At 47.7% G+C, this 15,016-nt stretch overlaps 1 protein-coding gene across 1 annotated transcript in view; it reads left to right on the top strand.

The window, feature by feature from the left end:
• The window catches only part of LOC143962525 (asialoglycoprotein receptor 1-like), a 37,371-nt gene extending 22,668 nt beyond the window's left edge, over nt 1-14,703 (top strand). The window contains exons 7-9 of the mRNA XM_077471799.1: nt 4,531-4,682; nt 6,317-6,423; nt 14,553-14,703. Of these exons, the coding sequence (XP_077327925.1) occupies nt 4,531-4,682; nt 6,317-6,423; nt 14,553-14,703 (410 nt within the window). The remainder of the gene's footprint in view (nt 1-4,530; nt 4,683-6,316; nt 6,424-14,552) is intronic.
• The last annotated feature ends 313 nt before the right edge of the window (nt 14,704-15,016 follow it).

The following is a 15,016-nucleotide window of genomic DNA, read 5'->3' as shown; positions in this document are numbered from 1 at the left end:
ATTGAAATAAAAATGTTCTGTTTACTTGAAATGTGCCTTTGAACTTACTAGAAAAATTGACTAGTCAATTCGCTAGCACAGCCTCCTCACTTCTTGCCCATCATAGCCCTCTCCTCTTCTGGTCTAAATATTGTCTGTGTTGGCATATCTCCATCATCATTCTCCTCACCTCCCATATAACACTTTATAGCTGCTGGGGGAGGACAAAGGAGAATATATAAAGTGCTATTTGAGTGACAGCTCTGAGTCTGCTTGGGCTCCTGACATCACATCCAAGATGTCTACGGCACCCAGAAACAGCCTTAGGGGTTTTAGATGTCTACATAAAGGAAGATCACACAATCTGCGTACAATTGGAAATGAACTTCTAAGCTTGGGCTCCAGATCTCTCAGCCCCATGGGGAAGATGGAAAATAAGGACTGTGACAGACCTAGCCGGGACAGAGGCTTTTGGAAAGGATTGAATGCTGGCCGCTTGTCTTCTGATTATGGGCCCTGGATTTTTAGTGAACAATACTCTTTGCAATGTGAATTAGAAATCCAGTCTGATCTGTATTAATCGGACTCAATCTTGTATATATGTATGTAGCACTGACCCCCGAAGGAGCTGCTGGTTTTATTGGTCTTACCGCTACCTTCTTGACCTCGTGTAGGGGTTTCCCAAGGTAGATGGCCCAAAGAATTGTAGAAACTGACACTGGATCCTCTTTTTGGGATATTTATTTGAAAAAACAAGTAACACAGCTTCTCAATGAAAGGTAGAGGGTTAGGAAAGGAGTTCAGGTACTTTTTGGAACTGCAAAAATAGAGAGTCTCTCACTATTGAAATCCAGAGAACCACCGCTCACAACTGGATTGTCACAGCTACCGGATAGATCTCCTCTCACCAGGCCTATCAGCCGATAGAATGCTTAAGTAGAACAAAGTCTGTGCCACAGACTTGGATGTAGAACACTTGAATGAAGTCTGTGCCACAGACTTGAATGTAGAACACTTGAACAAAGTCTGTGCCACAGACTTGGATGTAACTGAGGGACATAGGTAAATTTAGAGAGCTATCATACGGTACCAGTATCTTGCAGCCAGTCTGGCGATACCGTATGAGTGTAGATCCATTTAGTGTCCTTCAACAGAGCCTCCAGGCTCCTTCTGAGAAGCCAGTCTTATGCATGGCCTTCTCCCGAAGAGTCCTCCCTTGGGTGCTTCTCCAGTTGCTGGGCTTTTCCACAGGGGAGACGGCACCGGACCACCTTTGAATCCTCCTCTCAGTTACTTTGCCTCGGGCTAGCCAGCCCCGAGACTCGGAATTGGATGGATCCGCACCCCAGGCCATGAGGGCCATGGGGGATGGTCAGGAGGACCAGGACCAAACAGATAGAAAGATCTTCTGGACCGGAACCCAGAAGCACGTGATGTCAGCACCTTAAATACCCTTTCCCAGAATGCACAGCAGGATGACACACCCACTAGGCTGGTTCCGAGAAAAAATGGCACTCAATACGCCTGGCTAAACTGCTTTCTCACACTTGCCAGGGGTGACAGCGACACCTGTGACCAAGGAGAACCCAGTGCAATCCAGCTAGACTGGCACCGAAACCATAATTTGGCATAATTAACCCCAAAACCCAGCAGCATCTGTGGAGTAACAAACTTCTCCAGCTGAAGCGCTGGCAACCAGAGGATCCAAGACCTCTGCCCCACACCTGCGGGAGTTCCGGAGGCCCAGGGGGAAAGGAGATGGTCACTCCCCAACAAGGATTCATGCACCTGGGAAACAGTGACAGAGAAATATCATCCAAGCAACCAGATGAGGGAATGAATGAGGAAGCAGCCGGCTCACCTCCCCAATGGCAGCTACACAATTTGGGAGAGATTGAGGTCATCCTTCCACCCCAGCAGCAAATCCGCAGTCTGAGAGGTGAGAAAGCGGGCCTCCCACCCCATCAGTTAGCCGGAGTGTATGCTGTGGGGTCCTCAGCTGAAGTGCTAACAGGGCAGAATGCTACGGCCCTCTATACACAACTGCAGCTTGAGCTGATATCGGTGGATGGGTCTGCAGTCTCCACTCGCAGAAGCCCAGCAGAAGGGCTGGCAACACGGCAGAGTGCTGCTGTCCTCTGCCCTCACCTAACAGAAAAGGGAGTTCCTGTGGTAGTGGATGGGACTTCGGTCTTCACTGACACAATCCCAAAAATTGGTGCGGCACTGAGACAGGAGGATGTCAGCCTTGCTTTGCAAGCACTGGGGGATTTTTCACCTACCACATGTGGAAGGGACTTCAGTCCCCACTTTTATGCTCCAGGGATGCTGGGCATTCAGCCCAGATCCCCAACAGCATGACAGAGTGAGCCCAGATGGGTTGACTCCGAAGTTAGTCAGTAGTTCCAGTCCCCCAGTGCCGATATCCACACAGTACCCCAAATAAATTGTCCCAAACATAGCATTACTTAACCAGCCAACCTCTGCCTCTCTCAGAGAACATGCCCACTGCTGGGGAGAGGCCTGGACTGGCCCTTCTCCCTGAAGTCCTTTCAGCCGCTGGAGAGTAGGGATGAGCTTCGAACATCGGCCATTCAACCGAATTACGAACATTATGGGCAAATTAGAGTGTCAAGTCACGGCACATAATTCACTGCGGTATCGCAATGCATTGCTGGTTGATGATTGGCCAAGCATGCACTATGACCTTAGCGCTGTTAGAACGTAGAGGCATAATTGGCCAAAGACAGGATATGGGGGTGGCCTTTTTTGAGACGTGTGCAGCAGATCACACCATTGCTATTTGCAAAATATGTCTGAAGCGTATCAAGGGTGGACTAGATAGCAAGCGCTTGGGCACCACATGCTTAATCAGACATATGTCGAGTTCCCATGTAGCCCGTTGGCAACACTACCTAAAAGACCCACACCAAAGAACAAGGCGGACCTCTCCTTGCTCCTCCTCATCATCTGGGATCTCCAACCCCACTATACCTTCAGTCCTCTCAGAAACCTGCACTGAGAGGAATGAAGGTGTAGAATTAGGTGTGCCACTGCCAAGTACTTGCGGGCAATCTGCTATCGGTACACCAACGTCCGATTCTAGCAGGCAGATTTCCCTACCCCAGTTGCTCCACCGGTGAAAGAAGTTCGCTCCCAGCCATCCACATGTCCAGTGGTTGAATGCTAGCTTGGCTAAATTGCTAGCACTTCAACTGCTGCCTTTTCAGTTTATAGACTCTGCCCCCTTCCGTGAGTTTGTGGAATGTGTGGTACTTCAGTGGCAGGTTCCCAAACGCCACTTTTTTTCATGGAAGGCGATTCCGGCTCTCTATCGGCATGTGGAAGGCAATGTCCATGCCTCGCTGGACAGGGCGGTCAGCGGTAAGGTGCATATTACTCCTGACTCATGGTCCAGCAGGCATGGACAGGGATGTTACCTATCTTTCACCGCGTACTGGGTGACTCTGCTGGCAGCTGGGAAGTATGCAGGACAGGGTGCAATAGTGTTGGAGGTTGTTTTGACACCACGCCTTCAAAATTCTACTAGTGGTGATTCTGCCACACGTCTCACCTTCACCCCTCCTCTTCTTCTTCTTCTTCTTCCATGGCCTCTTCCTGTGCTGATTTGTCCTCAGAACCAATGGTGCTCCATAGGAGTTCAAGGGGCTACGCAAGCACGCAGGCAAAAATATGCCAGGCGGTGCTTGAGCTGGTGTGCTTGAGGGACAGTAGCCACACTGGGACAAAGATTCTGTGAGCTCTGCAGGGGCAGGCTCAGAGATGGTTGATGCCATGCCAGCTTAAGCTAGGAATGGTGGTTTGCGACAATGGCACCAACCTCCTCTCCACATTTTGATAGTCTCCCAGCATTTGGATATTGTATGTATTTTATATTATAGAGAACACAAGAAAAGCTGTGACACACAAAGTTAGGTGGAGACACAGGTGTGCAGGAACACATTGATGGAGTTTCCAAGACATATACGAATCCAGGGTCTGACTCGGGGATGTGATGTCTTTTTAGTTGTGATTTCCTCCCAGAGCAAGCAGTTGTGCTACAAATTTGAAAATTACTTGTTAAGCTATTGCTAGACTTACTAGGCTTCAAAAGCTTGTTGCACAATTGCAGCAAGTCCACATTGCATGACTCCAGATCAACTTTCTTTTCAAGCATTCTTCTGCAAGTTCTGGTTAAGTTATGTTGTCAATATCTCACCACAGGGGGTACCGTGGTTGAATTTTCATGCTGTAGACTTGCAGAGCTCTTGCTGTAGACTCAGCACTGCAACTTTGCTAGAGACTTCCGATTCAAATTTTCTAAAAATTGTAAAAGTGTCAACTAGAGCTTGTGCTTCAAGTGCTCTGCGAGTATACAACTCGCCAGTGAAAATGTGCAGCAGACTTACAATTCAACACTGCCACAAATGTGTGGCAAATTACCCTTGCTATCTGGGCTTTTATTATAATTTTACTATCTTGGCTGAACTGTCTGACTATAACCAAGGCAATCCAGCACGACCCTCATAATCCTCTTTCTTGTTCACTCAGGCTCTTCTAATCCATTATGCAGTGAGGGATGGAGACACTATGCACTCAGCTGTTACTACTTGTCTTCAGACTCAAAACCATGGAACGACGCCAAGAAAGACTGCAAGAACAAGAAGGCCCACCTGATAGTCATTAATAGCGAGGAGGAGATGGTATGAATGCTGAACAGATAGACACTTAAGGGCCGGTTCACACTGCAGGCGATGCGAGGCGATACCGACTTGCCTCGCCGCGACCTGCCGCGACCTCAGCGGCAACTTGCAGATGACTTCTGTATAGAAGTCAATGCAAGTCGCCCCGAGGTCGCCCGAAAGTAGTACAGGAACCTTTTTTCTGAGTCGGAGCGACTCGAGTTGCTCCTCTCAGAACGGTTCCATTGTACAGAACGGGGGTGACTTGTCAGATCGAGGTGAGGCAAGTCGTGTCGCCTCGCATCGCCCGCAGTGTGAACCGGCTCTTACACTGTCAGATCACTCTACTGCCAGCAGTATTTGATTACTATGCTCTCAACCTCACCTTGTAAATAGATTTTCCAGTTTGTAGGGCAACAATTTAAGCACTGGCAGACTGGGAGTGATTACGGCTGAGGCAGGTTAACTGAATAATTAGCCCTTTGCACACACACCTGGTAGCCACCACTATAAGTTTTAATAGAAACCTGTAACTTTTATAGAATCTGTTGGTGAAATTCTGACGTGTGTATAACATGCTGCCTCATCCAGACAGGAATGTAACAGTTTACTCTACTGTAGCTTCTTCAAAGAGACAAAGTTCTTTCCACACATCTTCTTAAGATCACCACTAGGGATGAGCCAATGGGAGCTGAGCATCATATATCCACTTGCCCACTGGACACTTAAACCCCCTTCCTAACCAGACCAATTTTCAGCTTTCGGTGCTCTCACAATTTTAATGACAATTAGTCATGCAACACTGTACCCATATGAAAGTCGTGTCCTTTTTTCACACAAATAGAGCTTTCTTTTGGTGGTATTTAATCACCGCCGAGTTTTTTATTTTTTGTGCTATAAAAGAAAAAAAGACCGAAAATTCTGTAAAAAAATGAAGTTTTCTCTGTTTCTATTATAAAATTTAGCAAATTAGTAATTTTTTCTTCATATATTTTGTCCAAAATGTATACTGCTACGTATCTTTGGTAAGAATAACCCAAATTGATGTATATTATTTGGTCTTTGTGAAAGTTATAGGCCTCATTCAGACGAACGATACGTTCAGGTCCGTCCGTCAGTTTTTTAGGCGGACCTGAACGGATGCTCCATAGACCTCTATGGAGCGTCAGATGTCAGCGGTGACATGTCCGCTGACATACCCGCTCCGATCCGAAAAAGTGTGACGGAGGAAAAACATACGTTTCCATCCGTCTACAGATTGAATCGGGTGACGAGGGACTCTGCGGTCCGTCGTCATCTGATCTCCCATAGGGGAGAGCAGCGCTCTGACAGGTCCGCCCCTGTGAAGTGTGCAGAGACGGACCTGTCATCTTCCTGCTCAGCGGGGATCGACGGAGCGATCCCCGCTGAGCAAGCGGATATTCACGGGGCGGATTATCACGGATCCGTCAAACTAACACTCTGTACAAATTTGATGATGTGACTAAGGTTTGGTGACTTTTTTCTACAGTGCAATTACACCTCTGTGTGTAATGGCCCCTCACCTTACCGCTGTAAGGTAACAGTATAAGCATATACAATAGACAGTAAGTGATTGGTACCGATCAGCCACAATAATTCATCTTCTAATAACTACTGTATTTTGTCTTTTTAAGAATTTTCTGTGCAGCATTGCAAAAGGCAAATTATTGTGGATCGGTCTAACGGATCAGGATGGAAACTGGACATGGGTGGATGGAACGCCTTATGACACAACTCCAAAGTAAGACGCTGAAACCTCAAATATCAGGACCCTTCTCTTACACACTATATTACCAAAAGTATTGGGACACCTGCCTTTACATGCCCATGAACTTTAATGGAATCCCAGGCTTAGCCCGTAAGGTTCAATATTGAGCATTCTTCCAGAAGGGCGTTTGTGAGGTCAGGCACTGATGTTTGACGAGAAGGCCTGGCTCGCAGTTCATCCCAAAGTTGTTCCATCGGGTAGAATGGTGCAGGCCAGTCAAGTTCCTCCACCCCAAACTCGCTCATCCATGTCTTTATGGACCTTGCTTTGTGCACTGCTCCAAATCATATGGTGGAGGGGGGATTATGGTGGGGGGGTTGTTTTTCAGGGGTTGGTCTTGGCCCCTTAGTTCCAGTGAAGGGAACTCTTAGCCCCTGTACACACAGTTGGACATTCTGCCAACCAAATCCGTCGGATTTTGTCCGACGGATTTTGTCCGTCGGATCTTGTCCGAAACTGTTGGCTACACACGGTCGGACAAGTTGTCGGAAAATCCGATCTTTCAGAACGTGATGACGTAATTTAGTTATGATGGGACTACGTTCAGGCTAGTCGCCAATAGCTTTGATGTAGGAATTTGATCTGAGCATGCGTGGCACTTGGTCCGATCAAAATTCTCTACACATGATCGGAGTATGTCCGATCGAACCAGTTGGTCGGAAAATATTTCCAACAAGTTGGAAAATTGGGTCCGACGGATATTCAGACTATCCAACAACACGGTCCAATAGGACACATTCCGACGGATTCTCCGACCGTGTGTACAAGGGCTTAGGCGTCAGCATACCAAGACATTTTGGACAATGTTTTGGACAGTTTGGGGATGGTCCCTTCCTGTTTCAACATGATTGAGCACCAGTGCACAAAGCAAGGTCCATAAAGATATGGATGAGCGAGTTTGGGGGCCTGATAATGTTTAAATAATTAAGTAAGGGCATTTGTGAGGTCAGGCACTGATGTTCGATGAGAAGGCCTGGCTCGCAGTTCATCCCAAAGTTGTTCCATCGGGTAGAGCGGTGCAGGCAAGTCAAGTTCCTCCACCCCAAAACTCGCTCATCCATGTCTTTATGGACCTTTCTTTGTGCACTGCTCCAAATCATTTGGTGGAGGGGGGATTATGGTGGGGGGGTTGTTTTTCAGGGGTTGGGCTTGGCCCCTTAGTTCCAGTGAAGGGAACTCTTAAGCCCCGTACACACGACCGGACTTTTCAACATCAAAAGTCTGACGGAATGATTCCGGCAGACTATTCAATCGTGTGTGGGCTGCAATGGACTTTTGATTCGCAAAAGTCTGACAGACTTTAGAAATGGAACATGCTTCAAATTTTTCCGCCAGAACTCTGCCGGACCCAGAAATCCGCTCGTGTGTGTGCTAGTCTGACGGACTAAAACTGACGCTAGGGCAGCTATTGGCTACTGGCTATAAACTTCCTTATTCTAGTCCAGTCATACGTCATCACGTTCGAATCCGTCGGACTTTGGTGTGATTGTGTGTGGCTAAGTCCGTTCATTCGGAAAGTCCGTCAGAACTCTGTTAGAACTCCGTCAGAACTCCGTCGAAAGTCTGCCGGACTTAAGTCCTGTCGTGTGTACGCGGCATTAGGCGTCAGCATACCAAGACATTTTGGACAATGTTTTGGACAGTTTGGGGATGGTCCCTTCCTGTCCCAACATGATTGAGCACCAGTGCACAAAGCAAGGTCCATAAAGATATGGATGAGCGAGTTTGGGGGCCTGATAATGTTTAAATAATTAAGTCATTTTAAATGTATTGTGATAATGACTTACAATTCTCTTTATAGAGTCATTAGGATATAGTAAAGAGTTTCAGGTTTTATACTTGCCTGATTCCATCTCTACATTCGCTCACAAAATGATCTTGCTGTTCGGTTTTCATTGTCTGTTTCCCTGCTAGGTAGATTCATCCTCTTTATTTTTCCTACAGCAAAAAATGAAAACAGAAAACGTAAATAGAGTCACCCCCCCCCCCCCCAAAAAAAATAAAAATACCTTCTAAACCTTTTGAGTCTGGTATGGATTTTGAGGCGAATCCTCACAAAAAAATAAAATAATTTAATAATCCATTAGAGAACCTTTAACCAAGTATGGAGCCTGTTTGGCCAGGAAAAGGGGAAGACAAATGTTTTCTTCCCTCCTGAACCATACCAGCCCACATGATTTTAAAAAGGAAGGGTGGCTTTCCAGAAAAGACCCCCCCCCCCCCCCCCGGCACAGAGCCTTGTCCTCATATTGATGAAGACAAGGGCCTTTTACCCAGAACCATGGCCAGTGGTTGTAGAGGGGAAGTTTATCAGAATCTAGAAGCCCCCCTGGTAAAAATATGGAGGCCTACACATACCGCCATCCCTCCATGTGAACAGTACCTGTATAACCCAGAAATAAAGACACCCACTTGTTTTTACAAGTTCTTTTTAAAAGAAATGAAAATCTCCTAATGAGTCCCTCATTGCAAATCCATCATCAATCATTATGCCCGGCGCTTGCCGCTTTGCTGGAATTATCGTCCTGATCTTGATCATACCCAATGGCACTCCCCAAGCTGCCATCAGCTATATAAGGGAAGGAGTGGGGAAAGCAATGACATTATTGACCAAAATATGGCCAGTGACCATATTTGAGCAGTGATATTGCTGCTACCCCCTTCCCTTTGCTTACTTAGCCAGAGATTCTCGCCCATGTGAGTGTAGCAGTCTCCCTGACCTCTAGAGGCCTGGTGGTGACCCCCAGAGTCAGGAAGAGCTGAGATTCCTCCTTAGCATGCAGGTTACTAGGCATGGTGGGTGTAGTGCAAGGTGGAAAGATGGGCACCAGTCACTTTTAAAAATGAATAAATAGAGTTATTTTTCTCTTAACAGGAACAGGGTTGGGAGAGGGGTATGGCACAGGACACCCTAGGCAAAAGCAATAGCAAATTATCAGACTCCTTGGACAAAAATAGCACTAGACAGACAACAATACAGGAAACGGGTCTTTAAGCTGAATGCAGCAATCTGTATCTTGTAGCAACTGCTGTCTCCTATGGCAAAATCTTTACTCACAGTATCCCACTGTAGGTCCTCAAGCTCAACTCACAGTATCCCACTGTAAATCCTCAAGCTTAGCTCCCAGCTACCTGCTGGACTTCTCAAGTTTCACTCACAATAACTGTTGTATTCTTCAAGCTTCAGCCACAGCTACCCGCTGGGTTCCTCTGACTCACAGCTACCCACTGGATCCCTCAAGATTTACTCACAGCTACCTGCTGTACTTCTCTTCAAGCTTTACTTACAGCCACCCACTGTACATCTTGGATGAGTTCTCTCTTGAAGCTTTCCCACTTACTCCACAGCCAATGAGGTGTCTGATCTGGTACTCCTTCAAAACTCCATCCCTTTGACACCTGTCCCAGGCAACAAGAGTGGTTGGCCCTCTGGCTACTTCTTCTCCTATGCCTCCTGGCAATGATCAGGCTCCCCTTGGGCTGAGCCCCTTTACACACGGCTAGGCCACAGGCTTCAGGTCCACACCTCTGCTGCTGCTCCACACACACCCACCCAGGCCGCAGCCCAGGTGGAAAAGAACCCCGGTCACCTGATTCTCTCCAAATAAATAGACTATCCTAGCAGCCTCAGCAGGCAAAAAAACTCCCACTGATTGACTGAGAAAGTGCCACCTATTGACAAAAGAGAGAATCACAGTTCCATTCAAGCTTAGGAGAAAACCATTTGATCAAGCTACAAATTAGCCAGGCTAGCTACCACCTAGCACAAAGTAAATTTAGCACAAGTAAGTTTAGGACAAGGGTGCTACATGAGTAATGTGCCAAAGGTCATGCTAGGGATGCAGTGGGTGCCAGCACTTGCTGTTCCTTTAGAAACCACTGACAGCAGGTAGCCATTTTATATATATATATATATATATATATATATATATATATATATACCACTTCTATAGATGATGCTCACCTCCCACTAAAAACACCCCAGACCAGAGGTTTAAAAATAAAGATTGGATTCCAACTCACTCGGCAGTATGGTGGGGGGGATATGATCTATAACAGGGGTCCTCAACTCCAAGGCCATGACCTGTTGATGACTGGGCAGCACACCAGAAGATGAGCGGTGACTGCAATTCGCACAGGGCTATCACTTACTGCCACTCACCTCCTGGTGTGCGGTCGTGCCAGTTTTTCCTCTCCTGGCTCCTCTGCCCATCCGGCAGATGACGTCATCCAATCAGGAGGGCAGGGGGTGGGAGGAGTTGTATATTAGAATGGAGAGCTCCTCCCACCCCCTGCCCGGCTGATAGGATGACATTGTTGGCTTGGCAGGCAGAGGAGCCGGGAGAGGACACATAGACTGATCATAGCCTCTGCCCTGCCAAAGGTAGGAGTCCTGTGCAGGGAATGCAGACATTAGAATGAGAAGGTGTCAATGGAAAAGGGAGGGGGGCAGACTGCAGGGGCACTGTGATGGAGGAGGCTGTGATTGCTTGGGGCACTGTAATATAAAGGGGTCTGCACTGTAAAGGGGCACTGTAACTATTACAGTGCTCCTTTACAGTGTAGTTCCCTTTATATCACAATATCCCCTTTACAGTGCAGTCCCTTTTACATCACAACCCACCATTTACATTACAGTGCCCCCCTTACAGAGAAATCCCCTTTACATCATAGCCTCCCTTTATATTACAGTGCCCCCTTTACAGAGCAGTCCCCGTAACAGTAATGTAAAGGGGCACTGTGATGTAAAGGGGACTGCACTGTAAAAGGGCACTGGGGTGCTGTGATGGGGAACTGAGGACACTGATATAAAGGGGGGACTGTGCTGTAATGGAGGGCTGAGGACAGATTCTTTGAACAGTCACCACAACTAGCAAACGTGGTTTGAATTTTCAATCTGGGGTTGTTTTGGACTTCATATTTTTACTGTGATAATAAAGTTTTTCTCTAAGGCTTGTTAAACAGCCTGGTTTATTGGATAGTGATTGGTTAAAATCCACATGGGGAGTAATAGCTTGCTTTCTTTTCCCAGGGATCTCTAGCAATATAGTGGGAGGTGAGCAGGGATTGGAGAGAGAAGAGGCATAGCAAGCCAGAGGATCAGCAGAGCTGGGAGTTGCTACTGAGCGGGAGATCAGAAGAGCTGGAGGTTACTACTCAGATGGGGGTTACTACTGACTAGGGGGATCAGCAGAGCTGGAGGTTACTACTCAGATGGGGGTTACTACTGACTAGGGGGATCAGCAGAGCTGAGCTGGGGCATAGTACTGAGTGGGGGATCAGCAGAGCTGGGGGATAGTACTGAGTGGGGGATCTGCAGAGCTGGGGGATAGTACTGCTGAGGGAACTGTAATGGGGGCTGTGATGGGGAACTGAGGACACTGATATAAAGGGGGGACTGTGCTGTAAAGGGGGGCTGAGGAAAAACTCTTTGAACAGTCATCACAACCAACAAACGTGGTTTGAATTTTCAATCTGGGGTTGTTTTGGACTTAATATTTTTACAGTGATAATAACGTTTTTCTCTAAGGCTTGTTAAACAGCCTGGTTTATTGGATAGTGATTGATTAAAATCCACATGGGGAGTAATAGATTTCTTTTCCCAGGGAGCTCTAGCAATATAGTGGGAGGTGAGCAGGGATTGGAAAGAGAACAGGCGTGGCAAGCCAGAGGATCAGCAGAGCTGGGAGTTACTACTGAGCAGGAGATCAGAAGATCTGGAGGTTACTACTCAGATGGGGGTTGCTACTGAGTGGGGGGATCAGCAGAGCTGAGCTGGGGGATAGTACTGAGTGGGGGATCAGCAGAGCTGGGGGATAGTACTGAGTGGTGGATCTGCAGAGCTGGGGGATAGTACTGAGTGGGGGATCAGTAGAGGTGGGGCATAGTACTGAATGGGGGATCAGTAGAGGTGGGGCATAGTACTGAATGGGGGATCAGCAGATCTTGGGGTTAGTACTAAGCAGGGTCTAAGCAGAGCTGGGGGTTACTACTGAGTGGGGGATCAGCAGAGCTGGGGGATAGTACTGAGTGGGGAATCTGCAGAGCTGGGGGATAGTACTGAGTGGGGGATCAGTAGAGGTGAGGCATAGTACTGAATGGGGGATCAGCAGATCTTGGGGTTAGTACTAAGCAGGGGCTAAGAAGAGCTGGGGGTTACTACAGAGTGGGGGATTAGCAGATCTGGGGGTTACTACTACGTGGGGGATCAGCAGAGCTGGGAGTTACTACTGAGTGGGAGATCAGAAGAGCTGGAGGTTACTACTCAGATGGGGGTTACTACTGAGTGAGGGGATCAGCAGAGCTGAGCTGGGGGATAGTACAGAGTGGGGGATCAGCAGAGCTGGGGGATAGTACTGAGTGGTGGATCTGCAGAGCTGGGGGATAGTACTGAGTGGGGGATCAGTAGAGGTGGGGCATAGTACTGAATGGGGGATCAGCAGATCTTGGGGTTAGTACTAAGCAGGGGCTAAGCAGAGCTGGGGGTTACTACTGAGTGAGGAATCAGCAGAGCTGGGGGATAGTACTGAGTGGGGAATCTGCAGAGCTGGGGGATAGTACTGAGTGGGGGATCAGTAGAGGTGAGGAATAGTACTGAATGGGGGATCAGCAGATCTTGGGGTTAGTACTAAGCAGGGGCTAAGAAGAGCTGGGGGTTACTACAGAGTGGGGGATTAGCAGAGCTGGGGGTTACTACTACGTGGGGGATCAGCAGGGCTGGGAGTTACTACTGAGCGGGAGATCAGAAGAGCTGGAGGTTACTACTCAGATGGGGGTTACTACTGAGTGAGGGGATCAGCAGAGCTGAGCTGGGGGATAGTACTGAGTGGGGGATCAGCAGAGCTGGGGGATAGTACTGAGTGGGGATCTGCAGAGCTGGGGGATAGTACTGAGTGGGGGATCAGCTTGGGGTTAGTACTAAGCAGGGGCTAAGCAGAGCTGGGGGTTACTACTGAGTGGGGTATTAGCAGATCTGGGGGTTACTACTACGTGGGGGGATCAGCAGAGCTGGGTGTTACTACTGAGAGGGGATCAGCAGAGCTTTGGGTTACTGCTGAGTAGGGAAATAGCAGTCCTGGAGGTTACTACTGAGTGGGAGAGCAGTAAAGCTGGAGGTTATTACTGAGCCGGGGATCAGCAGAGCTGGGGGATACTACTGAGCTGGGGATCAGCAGCACTGGGGGTTACTACTGAGCGGGGGATCAGCAGAGTTAGGGATTAGCGCTAAGTGGGGGATCAGCAGAGCTAGGGGTTATTACTGAGTGGGGGATCAGCAGAGCTGGGGGTTAGCGCTAAGTGGGGGATCAGCAGAGCTAGTGGTTATTACTGAGTGGAAGATAAGCAGAGCTGGGGGTTACAATAGCTTGAGGGTTCAGCAAAGCTGGGGGTAATACTGGGCAGGGGATCTGCTGAACAAGGGTAATTCTAAGCTTGGGATCTGCTGAACAGGTATAATAATGAGCTGAGGATCTGCTGAGTAAGGGGAACTACTGAGCCAGGGTTCTACTGGGCCCCTTTAAAACAAATAGAAAATTAACACCCACTGGGCATTTGCCAAGCTTCATTAAAGCTTCAAAAAAGCATCACGGAAGCACCAAAAACACATAAAAAAAAACATTTAAAATGGTAGGCTCTTTAATGTGTGTTAAAGTCAAAGCAAGTGTAAATGAGCCCTAACAGCCTAGGTTCAGGCCAAACCATTGGCTCATTCCTACTCCTCGCCTTGCCAATTAGGGAAAAAATTCCTCACATAGGCCAATAAGTAAAGCAGTGAAAGGGAACAACAACCTACATCGGAAAGGACCGGGGGGAGAGAAATTCTCACATATTCCATTAGGGAAAGAGGTGAGATGAAGAACTTTTACGTAGCTAATAGGGGCTATGTATGAACAGCATGTAAGTATGAGGTTGGCCACCACTTATCTAACCTCAGTAGATTGTACCATCACATTGTAGTGTGTGGTCAGCTCTCTTGCAACCCATCACAGTTGTTGGGCTCACACCTTAAAACCTTAAAAATCGAATTTTATAGCATTTCGGAGGTCCCAGTTCTGCTCAGCTCCTGCCTTGATCTAATCCCGATTGTCTCTTCTGTCCTTCAGGTTCTGGGGGAAGAATCAGCCCGATGATTATAAAGGTCACGGTTTCGGAGGAGGGGAAGACTGTGCTGCGTTAAGGCCTACAAATGACTGGAATGATGGTCACTGTTCCCGGAACTTCCCGTACGTCTGTGAGAAGAAGACCCCTTTATGATATGGACTGATGAACATCAGAGGACACTTGATATCTCAGCCTTGTCTCCTTCTCTATCATACTGCGGCTATATCAAATCTACTACTGTATAAAATAATGCTAGAGGATATGGTGGGACTTGCACTGAACTCCAGCCTTGCCTTTAGTCTTGCACAGCTATATAGGCTCATCTATTTCACCACACACCGTGAGCTTCTCACAATGTGCATTAAAAGCTATAGCAGGTCATATAGAGCCCCGCTTCAGTTCCTGGCTGAAGGACACCTAGCATCATCTATCTTCTTTCTGCATAGACTGGCTGTTCCTGGCCTTC

Source organism: Lithobates pipiens, unplaced genomic scaffold (assembly GCF_037356315.1).
Source record: "Lithobates pipiens isolate NorthernLeopardFrog02 unplaced genomic scaffold, aLitPip1_a1.2 Scaffold_8, whole genome shotgun sequence".
Taxonomy (NCBI): Eukaryota; Metazoa; Chordata; class Amphibia; order Anura; family Ranidae; genus Lithobates; species Lithobates pipiens.
Note: the sequence above shows the minus strand (reverse complement) of the source record. Positions and strands in the feature narration are given on the sequence as shown.